The sequence below is a fragment of the Poecilia reticulata genome, chromosome 17, assembly GCF_904066995.2.
Source record: "Poecilia reticulata chromosome 17, P_reticulata-male-v2, whole genome shotgun sequence".
Taxonomy (NCBI): domain Eukaryota; kingdom Metazoa; phylum Chordata; class Actinopteri; order Cyprinodontiformes; family Poeciliidae; genus Poecilia; species Poecilia reticulata.
In genome coordinates, this window is record NC_088846.1 from 680,628 (window position 1) to 691,842 (window position 11,215).

The window sequence follows — 11,215 nt, forward strand, 5'->3', positions numbered from 1 at the left end:
CTCTTGAGACAACCATGTGATACAAGAACAAAAAAAACTAAACAAAAAAACACACATCCTAGGGAAAAAGAAAGAACCTTTTCCCCCAACTATTATAAGATTTTCACAAATCAGGAACCTAGCTTAAAGAATGTGTAACAAGTGTGAAATAATAGTCCAGACTTTTGTAGAGTTTTGTATCTATTTCTATGTTGTTTTAAGTCTAAGAAAACTTAGAAACACACAGTCTTATGTTTTCAGAAAAATAGGGGATTTCATGATCTCAATTTGTGCTTTAAAGAGTCACTTTTAGGGATGAATCCTAAAAACATACTGACTTTGCAATATTCTTGGTAAATATTGTAATATTTTTTCTGAATTTTTTTTTTCGTTTGTGCTTTCAGTGCACAAATGAACAGTGGCTTTTTCCATCTGGGTCTCTGTTTTGAACAGCTACTGCTAATTAACATTATTAGTGACTGATGGTTGCCCAGTCACAACACTTATAAAGTGTCTTATTTTCTTATTTCCATTTTAAACTTATCATCATCATCACATATACCTCAAAACGAATTGAAAAGTGTGGAGGCTTCCTAGTAAACACAGTCTTTGTTAGCCAACTCTGCTATACAACTGGACAACAACTTCCAATCTTATTTGAAAAGAAGTTTTAAATTTAGATAACAGGGTGCTAATCTTAAAGTTCACACCTTCATTTCACAGACTCATATTAAAAGCACTGACTGAAACAGCAGTTGAAAACTTAAATTTGGTGGAAAGATTCTGTCTGATGAAGGTTTTTATTTTTGTAGAAGTTCAAGCTAACAGCATATGAGAGCAGGGCTATTCAAGAACAGACAAGTTTGTTCTCTTCTCTAGAGTTTCAAGAAGAAAATGACATTGTTCTTTTAACATTTTAACATAATATTTTCTGTTCTTTTAACATGTCACATTTGCATTAGAAAGTGACTTGGATATAAATCAATTGTTATTAACATTGAAGATTGAGGCAGATTGTATACCAAGCTTCCTCCAGGTATAACAGACTGGACAGAGTTCAGCGTTTGAGACTTCCATAACTGTGTGGTTCAAAGCCAACCAGGTGTAAAAACCTAAATACTTTATTAGTGCATCAAATGAGAATCAGAAATAGTAGCTTTACTTTCTGGACCTGAGATTAATCCCAGGCTGCCCAGACATAATCCTGACATCAACATCTTCTAGTTGATGTTTATCGGAGTAATTTTGTTGCAACTTCATCCTCTTGATCAGAATTTGAACTAAAAATGTAACAAGAAGACTGTTAATTCAAAAGTAAACTTCACTAAAACATACCATCACTCAGATGATTTGGTCCTGAAAGGTATAAAGCAGATCTGACTTTAGTCATGCTGTCACCCAGCCAACAACTTATCTATCCATTTTACACCAACACAACCGAGTTATCACGGTCCCAAACATCAGCCTTCGGTGAGTGTCATTGTCTCATTTTCCTGTGAGATCAAAGCGTCTCCGGTATTTGTGGAAATGTCTCCTGTTGGGTGGGAAGCAATCTGTTTCAAGAGGCTCTCAGATTGAAACAGTTCCTGGGTCCAAGCCTGACAGACTTCTTCTATTCCCAAACCCTCTCCTCCATACTCTGGAGGGAGAACATCTGGTGAGAAGAAGTCACTTAAAGTACGGTGAAAGTCTGTACCATGCATATGAACCTATGGCAGAAAAAATACCATAAACCTTAGGGTACATCCACAGTGGATATATGTGTGTAAACCAGAAAGTAAGAAAATGGTTATTGTTAGCTCTGTGCTGTAGCAGATCATTGTGTGGAAGCAGGCATGATGATGACTCTCACCCTCTGTTTGATCTTATCTGGTAGAAAGGGACGGATCATAGCGAAGACTGGACGGAAGAACATCGGCTCATTAACCAAATGAATTCCTCTGACTTTTAGTGGAAAAGAGTCCTGAACAAAGGATTATACAATCACATTATTTGGTGCTGGACTCAATAACATATAAACAGTAGTTAGAGTTGAGTCTTGGGTGTCATTTTCATCCCATGTCACCTTCATACCGAAAGCACAGAGGATATCTTTCTGGCAAGGGAAGGGTTAATCTGCAGGGCATGGCCCAAACTCCACCCCTTCAGGTCAAATATCGCCTTCAAACCTCGCCTCTGTGTCTCTGTCTCCCTGGAGATGATTTCTGATGTCATCAGGCTGACCCTGAACACCTGGAAGGCTGACCAATCTTTTGGGTTCCACTGCCCTGCAGAAAGGACATGTAGCATTAGTTCTTTTGGATAAATGTAACTGCAAATAGGTGAGAGACAGAGTGCACCCTGGGTCGGTCCCCATTTCATCACATGACAACACAAAGGCCAAGACCACGCACACATACACCCATCTAATAACACTGTAGAGCAGACAAAAACCTATCATGCTTTATTATGAAGCGTGAAAAGGATCAACTCAGAGAACACACTGAATGACCCAGGCTGAGGTTTGAGTAACATCTGTTTCATTGTGCAGAACGAAACAAACATTGCTTAACTGGTCCAATGTCAACAAATAGTGTCTCCTCTAAAGCTTGACACAAACGCTATTTCCTTTCTATTCTCTCCTGTACCAGGTTGGGCCCCACATGTTGGATCAGAGTTTACATCCCAGCACCATAAAAATGTGTTTGTTAAGAGCAGGAGACCTGACTGGCCACAGAATGACCTCAACATGGCAAAAACAGCCTGTGGACAAATGTTATCTCTGTCCACATCAAAGATAACATTTACATTACATGACAGTGATGATGTCATGACATCATCACTGTCATGATGCCATGACAGTAATGCAGGAGTTAACACTGGCAAGATACACAGACGTTTAGATTCAGATGATTTTCAGATACACTCTGCTGGGGATGCAGTTGCCACTAAATATGTCATGTAATAACTATATGCATTTCAGCTAAATTATAATTTATATATAAAAAGAAACTTTAAAAATTCCATTGGAAAATCAAATGCTGTTATAGTTCATTATCCAATGTCTTCAAAGATTTGCTGATGCTGATGCATCTCCAGTCAGGAGATAACAGGCTGATGAAGAGGATGCTCAGGTTGTCTGTAATGTTCTGCATGTTATGAAGAAGCTTCCTTTGTCCAGTCATCTCCAGAGGTCCCAGAACAGAACCTGTTCTGTCCCTCACTCTGATGATGCTATCATAACAGATGATACAGTAGCAGCAGCAACAGATGATTTGCAGCATCTCGCTGCAAACATTCAAGGACCTAAGCTTGATTGTAAAATGGATGGCAAGCAAGGGTTTTAATTTCATGGGTAGGAACTGAATTCTTCAAGTTAAAAAAGTGTCAATGTCAAATTTATTTCTAAAGCCCATTTAAGAACTACAAAGTGCTTCACAAAGGGTAAAAGTAACAACATTAAAAACAATAATAAAATCAAAAAATAGGATAAACTTAACAGGACAGTGCTAGCAAACAGATCTGATTGACCTCAAACTGAAATCAAAGAAATGAGTTTGCAGGAGAGATTTAAAAAAAAAAACTGTACAGACTTTGCAGCACAAATATGAAGGAGCTGGTTCCAGAGTCGTGTTTCTGCAATGGCAAAGCCTCGATCTCTACTGGGTTTTAATCTGGTCATCAGCTGCACTAGGAGTACCTCAGAGACTTTTTGGATTGGAAAAGTTAAGGACAACAGTTAGATCATTAGATGCCAAACTTTTACGAGTAAGTAACACTAACATCAATACAAAAATGAACAGGCAGCCAATGTAAATCCTTTAAACTGGAGTGAGGAGGTCATGCCTTCTGGTACCTGTTAAAAGTCGAGCAGCAGCGTTTTGGACTCACTGCAAGTGATGAACTGATGATTGATTGATTGATTGATTGATATAAATATAAAGGATTGCAGTAATCTAATCTGCAGGTAATAAATGCAAGAACAATAGTTGTCAGCCTTTTAGGAAGTGTGAGGGATTTGCCCCCTCCCTAACAGGTGCTGTTTTTGTGTTTTATAAATTCTAATTTATTTGTGTAAATGTATTGTTTTGGGAAGTACTTTGATTTATTTACTTATTTTAATCCTCTTCTCTCTTTGAGGTCACCTGGTCATGTGTTGCCATGGAAGCGCGCCCATGAGCAGTGCTGACAAGGACCTGGTGATACCAATCAGCCTCATTGGGAAAATCCATTTTCTGAGAGGGAGGAGAGATGTATTTTGAATTTTGTTTGGGCCCAGATAGTTTTTGTTTGAGTTAATTGTAACTGTAGACATTGTTTAGGAATAGTTTAGTGCAAATGTTTGTTTGTTTCTGTCTGAAAATGTGAATGTCTCCACCCCTCCAATTAGTCCTGGTGGGAGCCAATCATTTAAAAGCTAGATGGTTCAGGTGAAAAGGAGATTCTTGCTCTTCTTGTTTGTGACTTGAAATGCCACGCTGTATACTGAACTGAACTGAAGAAAAAAGAAAAGTATTGAGTACTCTACCACTGCTGGCTCTGGTCTGTTTTTCTCTTGGGTCGCAAACCAACAGGAAGAATGTAGGGTTTGGCAATTTGGTATCACTGATAAAACCAAGTCGACATTTGTTTCTCAAGTTCAACAGAACTGTCTAAAAACACTGAGATTCCTGCCTTTCTTGCGCCTGTAGAGGCTTCGTACAACATTCTCAAAAACACAATGCTATACTCACCAATTCTGTAGATAAGCACCCTGCTGCCAGCGTGGTCCCTCTGTGGGAGAACAGCATGGTATGATGTCTTGAGGAGACCAAACACAGATGAAGGAGACAGGCATGTGCTGATCTCAGGACTCTCCCTCCTCCAGTGCAGGTAGTTCAGCAAGAGCTGCAACACATGTGGAAGAACTCTTACAGCTTGCTCTCCTATGCATGAGCTATGCATTTGACTAGACCAGTGTTTCTCAACCTTTTTCAGCCCAGCGCCCCCCCAGCCTTTATCCAGGCCCCTCACCGCCCCCCACCAAAGAATTTGCAGGCTACTTTGCACTGATTATTATTTTATCATTAATATTACTATCACTATTGTAGATGTTTTGATTTTTATGCTTGTTTCTGTATTTATCATCAAAAATAATTTCCCAGGGAACAAAAAAGTCATGGGAATAGAAATTATTTTCACAGGCGTCTAAGAAAAATTTAATGAACATTCAAGATATAATCTGTAGGCCTAACAGCAGCCAGTCAGAGTGGAAAAAAATTCTTATTTTGTGCCATTTTCTAGTTGTTAAATCTTCCACAAAATGACCAGATAAAAGATGAACAACATGCCAGTTTAAACTTTGAACTATTTGCAAAACGACTGAGCTCTGCAGCATTAAAACATGGATAAAACTGTAACTACATTAATCATAACTCTTCTTCTCTTCAGTGTTTGTCAGTTTCTGGTGGTGCAGCTCTGTGCTGCCTTCAGGAGAATGGGACATCAGAGTATCATCCATAAAACTTCACCCTCATGGCATTTATTGGTCAAACCAGAGCTTTCAGTGGAAAAACTAAAGTTCCAGATCCTTTTAATGCCATACAAATATGAGACAGAAACATGGATTATATCTTTATATAGACATGTCTATTGATTATAGATTAATAGTTTTACTGGACAGAAATGACAAAGAACAAATCTGGTTCTTAATCAAATCCTAATGAGTCAAATTCAAAGTGTCATGGAGTCATCAGCCTCATGACATTAACACTGACATGAAAAATAATATTGAAGAAATAAATATATCAAATCTAATTAAAAACATAAATAAGTGATCAGTTCTTTACTGTTATGATCTGTAAGATATATTTATTCTCAGTACTAGATGTGGTCTCAACAAACCCATGACACTTCAACAATATTATTTTACCTTTTATCTGGAAATAGTGTCTGTTTATTCTTGCCATACAGTCTCTGTATTAATTATTGCTAGAAAGGTCTTGCCATACCAGTTTATTCCTTTGTATTTACTTTAGTTTCTTAGTTTATTCTTGCATTTTGTTCTTCATTCATATCCATTTAGTTTCCTTTGATTAGTTTTATCCTCAGTTGGTTTATTGCTATGTCCACTTTAGTTTCTTTCCTGTTGCTAGATTTCTTTGATCATTTATCCATTATAAGACAAATAATCTTCAATCATCACCTGCTGCTCTGTCTAATCATCATGTTTCACATCATGTGTTGATTTTTCACTGTTCAGCATCAGATTCTCTGTTTTTATGCCATAATTCACATCTAGTTCGTCGCTCCGTTTTATGTCCCGTTTCTCCTGTTTCAGAGTTTTGCTCAATGTGCTCGTCGTGTTTTTAAGCCCCTAAGGTGCAGGCCGGTCGGGAAGCGTGTCGATGGGGAAAAGGCAGACTGACATAAACCTTTTAAAACAACGGAAACAATTTCTGCATTCTGATTGTTGAAATGTAAAAGTGCTGTGTTGTTCTATCACCCCGTTTCATACCGGACCACTTACAGCACCGTGTTAACGCTATACAATGAACGCTCTCTATCGTGGTATCAGCCATGGAGGGATTTCTTGATTTCAATGGGTTCATTTTTCAGAGGGATACTCAGTGAGGGTATCGTGATTTTAGCTACCAGTAGCAGGAGAACGGAGCTGCGCCAAGAAGCTAACAGAAGCTACAAACACTGAATAGAAGAAGAGCTGCCATCGATACAGTTGCAGCCAAGCATGATTTAATGTTACACAATACAGTTTTACCAAGTTGCTCAAAGTCTAAACTGGTATTGTTGTGGATTTAAGGTGTAAAGTTTACCTTCGACCAAACGCCCCCCAAAGGCATCCCAGCGCCCCCCTTTTGTAAAAATGTCCGCCAGCGCCCCCTGCCGTCCTCTGAACGCCCCCTGGGGGGCGGTACCGCCCACGTTGAGAACCGCTAGTCTAGACAATCAAATTGATACACCGTAGGCCCCCGCCTGTTCAATATTCACAGAAGGTTCTGTGGAATGTAAGCTTCAAGTTATTTAAGCAAAATCTGATTTTTTTTTAGAGCATATCCAAAATACTTGAAAGAAAGCAGTTAGAAAAGCTGAAATACTTTCATGCATTGATGGCTCACACCCTAATGGCTGGTGTTTGCTTGGTGAGAACATAACAGTCCGTGAGCACCATTTATTTTAATTGGCACTGATTTACTGAATCCACAAGAGTGAATGTAAGACACATAGTAAATGTTAGCTGCTGTGCAGAACTAAGACAATTTCCACTGAACACTTTAATGAATATTAACCAAAAATATAGATATATTTCTTTGGAACTTAATGTGAAAGACCAACACAATATGGTAAACAATTGTGCAGTAGAAATAAAATTGACCTATTTATATATATATATATATATATATATATATATATATATATATATATATATATATATATATATATAAAGCCAAAGTTTAGCAGCTGTTTCTGTGGTAAGCTTATTTGCTTGTGTCCCAACTGCAGAGCTTTGACCCAGTTGGCTGGGCTCACACTGCTTTCAATTGGTCTTGTTTGTCAGACATAAGTATTTTACACTTTCTTCACATTGCAGGACAGTTTGTTTCTAAATCACTCAGAAATTGGTGCTCAAATAAGAACCATTAGCTACTCTAGATTTTAGATCAAGTGGAGAAAAGAGTTAACCTAAAATGAGATGTTCCATCCTTTACTAAATGTTGCTCAATCAACAGTAGTCAACAATGCTGTTTGTTTTGCCTTATGTGTATTTACATGATCATGTAGATTGTTTGCAACAACTCAACTTTTTTGCAATGTTAGTATTAAACCAAATATTACTGAATACTTGAGATTTCAGCACTGGTGCGTTGCTTAAGAACCCGCAACTTTGGCTGCAATTAATGGGTGAGACAGAAAAAGTGTTTTTTTGCAGCAGACGTGCTTCATTTTTTTACAATTGTTTTTTCCTTTGAGGGAAAGTGAATATGTCTCAATATTTTCATCTGAAGTGCCTCAAAGTACCTCCTGTGAAAAGTGAAATTTGTAAATGTGTGTTTCTTGTACCTGGATTATTTATTGTTTTAATATTTATTTCTAGAAAAAAAAATTCTTTGAAAGTACCAAAGTTTGCATATAACTTTCTGTTTTGTTCACAATTTTGACAAATTCAGTCAGACATTATGATTAGTCAACATGTATGTGAACATCTTTGTACCAAATATGTTTTTTATTCTTACTTGAGTAATTTTTAGAATGACAAATTCTAAAATATATTAAAGTAAAGCAGCTCTTATTGAGTACAAGTGCTGGTTACTCTGCTTACCTCTGCTCAAATCTGATACAGATGATCGTCCACAATGCTAAATCTCCCAAATGGTGGAAAAATCAAGATTTGCCAGATGATTAGGAGCAATGAACCAATGCATGAATTTATTTTATACAGGTCTGGTACCGGGCTGCACAGTGGTGCAGTTGGTAGAGCTGTTGCTTTGCAGCATGAAGGTTCTGGGTTCGATTCCCGGCCCCGGTCTTTCTGCATGGAGTTTGCATGTTCTCCCTGTGCATGGTGTGTTTTCTCCAGGTACTCCGGTTTCCTCCCACAGTCCAAAAACATGACTGTCAGGTTAATTGGTTTCTCTAAATTGCCCCTAGCTGTGAGTGTGTGTGTGCATGGTTGTTTGTCCTGTGTGTCTCTGTGTTGCCCTGCAACAGACTGGGGACCTGTCCAGGGTGACCCCGCCTCTCGCCCGAAACGTTAGCTGGAAGATAGGCACCAGCAAACCTCCTGACCCCACTGAGGGACAAGGGTGTAAGAAAATGGATGTATGGATATCTGGTACCATCAGACTGTAGGAACTATGATGCCAAATCCAGACATCGAGAGACATTTTTGTGTAGATGTATTTCCTGAATTGTATTATTTCTTTCAGTAGATGGTGTCTGATTTTTATCTGGACAATTATCTAGTTAGATTTTTGTAGTTTAAAAATTTTTGGTGTTGTGAAGACTAAAACTAGAGTCGAAAATACTTAACACATTCTTTGCTAATTTTCCATTATAATATTGACTGAATAAACCACACAATTAAAACAAATGAAAATCATGAAAATAAAAACTTTATTCATTCAACTTCTTATTTAATGCTGCTTTTAACCAAATTCTTTTAATATACTTATATCTTATAGGTTTTTAATTATGTGCATGATTCCTTTAATATTGTTATAATTTTTATGCTCTTTCTTTCTGAAGGAATTCCTAATTTTCATGTATAGATGAGGTTATGTGAATATATTTAGCTAACAGTCAATGTAGGCAATTTATCCCTGGATCACAGTTAACTATAAATTAATGCAGCCTCAGCTGCTCTAAATGAATGAATGAATAAATGGATAAACTTCCCAGAATCCCAGAGGAAAAATCACATTTCAGAACAAAACAAGGTATGGGATATTTACAATTTGTAAAACGTGAATATTATAAAGTAAATAATAGTGTTGCTGTTGTAACAGGACTTAATAGTGAGCCTCCAAATTAAATCCTACTCTGGGTTCATCTGTGGTCCATGATATGATGGATGTTAAAGTTTCTACTTGAATCTATGAAGGCCTGTTGACAACGTCAGGAAATAATTTTACAAGCTTTGTGACAACGGATGTCATCTGGAAGAATCCTCAGAGCAGACTGCTTTTGCAAGATATCCAAAATAAAATGTTTTTGTTTTAACACTATAGTTCACTGTCTAAGCTCTATTGTGTCTGTATTGGTTTCAAAACTTCAAACCCTTGGCACGTTATATACAAAATGCATAAAAATGGACTGGACTTTAAATCTTTTTCAGCTTAATTACTTTTAACACAAAAAAAACAAACATTTTTTCTTTTCAACACAGAAAATTGAAAGTCTCTGCACTCGGTTGAAACTTTAGTGGTAAAGCACAGACCTTCCTGCTGGCTGGGCTTCCAGCTGGGAGACGCAGGTTCTGTACCTTCAGAGAGAGCGTCAGGTCAAAGTCTCTGGCGCGGAGGAATCTGATGAGGAAGCCGTCGGAAAACGTTTCCACAGCGGACAGATCATCGGCCTGCAGGGCTGCCCGCCTCAGGCTCACCACATGCGGCCTCAGCTGCTCTGAGTCGTCCGGGAGCTCCGTGAGCTGAGAACCGTTCATATCGCACTCAGGTCGGTTTTCTGCTGCTGGTCTCCTCCGGACGCTGCTTCAACCGGACAGGAGGGGCCGGTCCGGCCTCCAGAGGGGAGGGGTTCGGAAAGCTTCCTGTACAGTGGGGTGAAAGTTTTTCATCACCTCTGTTAGGACTTTGAATGTGTATCTGTCAATCAACTCATTGGGTTAGATAAACGCCCCTTACCTTGAGGACAAAGTAGTCTATTGATTTGCTGATTGGTTGCTATTAAATGTCATAGAGATTTGGTGAAAAATAATCGGAAAATATTGTTAAAAGTTGTAAGTGGGGAATATGCACAAGACGCGCTTTACTCAGAGCAATTAGAGGACGGAACAGACTTTATTCCATTTTCAAACCTGGAGTCTGAAAAAATATAAAAGATTGATCAAATCTTTCAGCCAACCATAAAGAGCTGAATACCCAGATAGCACAGAATGATTGAAACATTGAATCAACGTTAGGGTTTCAACCATAACTGACATGTCAATGTTGATTCAACCATCATCTGAATGTGGATCTACATGTAGATTTGGGTTGATTTCATATTGAATGAAAGCTAAGGATTTATGTACATTTTTACATCTGATAGGTCTACATAACATACCACTAAAAGTTTCTTCACTGGTGTTAAACACTATTATTGGCAGATCATGGGTAAACTGTGTACAAAAGATTAAAAATGACAACACAGGTTTGATATAACATTTTATTTAAGAAAAGAGGGACAGATCTTTAAACATATTTGATTCCTTTTTGACTGTCAGAATAACAGTCTATTGTCCACAGGAGAACAGAGTCCATGAGGTTAATCAAATCCTAATGAGTCAAATTCAAAGTGTCATGGAGTCATCAGCCTCATGACATTAACACTGACATGAAAAATAATAATGAAGAAATAAAAATATCAAATCTAATTAAAAACATAAAAGTGATCAGTTCTTTACTGTTATGGTCTGTAAGATATATTTATTCTCAGTATTAGATGTGGTCTCAACAAACCCATGACACTTCAACAATAACCAAACATATCAAGGTCAAAAAGAAGTAGGAAGAACCCAGCACATATTAAATTCTACCCTCAT

The 11,215-nt window shown here is 37.8% G+C and overlaps 1 protein-coding gene across 3 annotated transcripts; it reads right to left on the reverse strand.

The window, feature by feature from the left end:
- Window positions 1–312: 312 nt before the first annotated feature.
- ttpa (tocopherol (alpha) transfer protein) lies at window positions 313–10,232 on the reverse strand. Of its 3 annotated transcripts, none has more exons than XM_081598519.1 (5): window positions 9,893–10,232; window positions 4,692–4,845; window positions 2,053–2,246; window positions 1,832–1,942; window positions 313–1,688 (listed from the first exon to the last, which is right to left on the reverse strand). In XM_081598519.1, the coding sequence occupies exons 1-5, from the start codon at window positions 10,115–10,117 to the stop codon at window positions 1,440–1,442; spliced, it is 933 nt and encodes a 310-aa protein (XP_081454645.1). In that variant the 5' UTR covers window positions 10,118–10,232; the 3' UTR covers window positions 313–1,439. The 3 variants fall into 3 exon arrangements, with proteins under 3 accessions (XP_081454645.1, XP_081454646.1, XP_081454647.1); XM_081598520.1 differs by having other exon boundaries at window positions 9,938–10,229; XM_081598521.1 differs by lacking the exon at window positions 9,893–10,232 and adding an exon at window positions 6,771–6,982.
- Window positions 10,233–11,215: the final 983 nt, after the last annotated feature.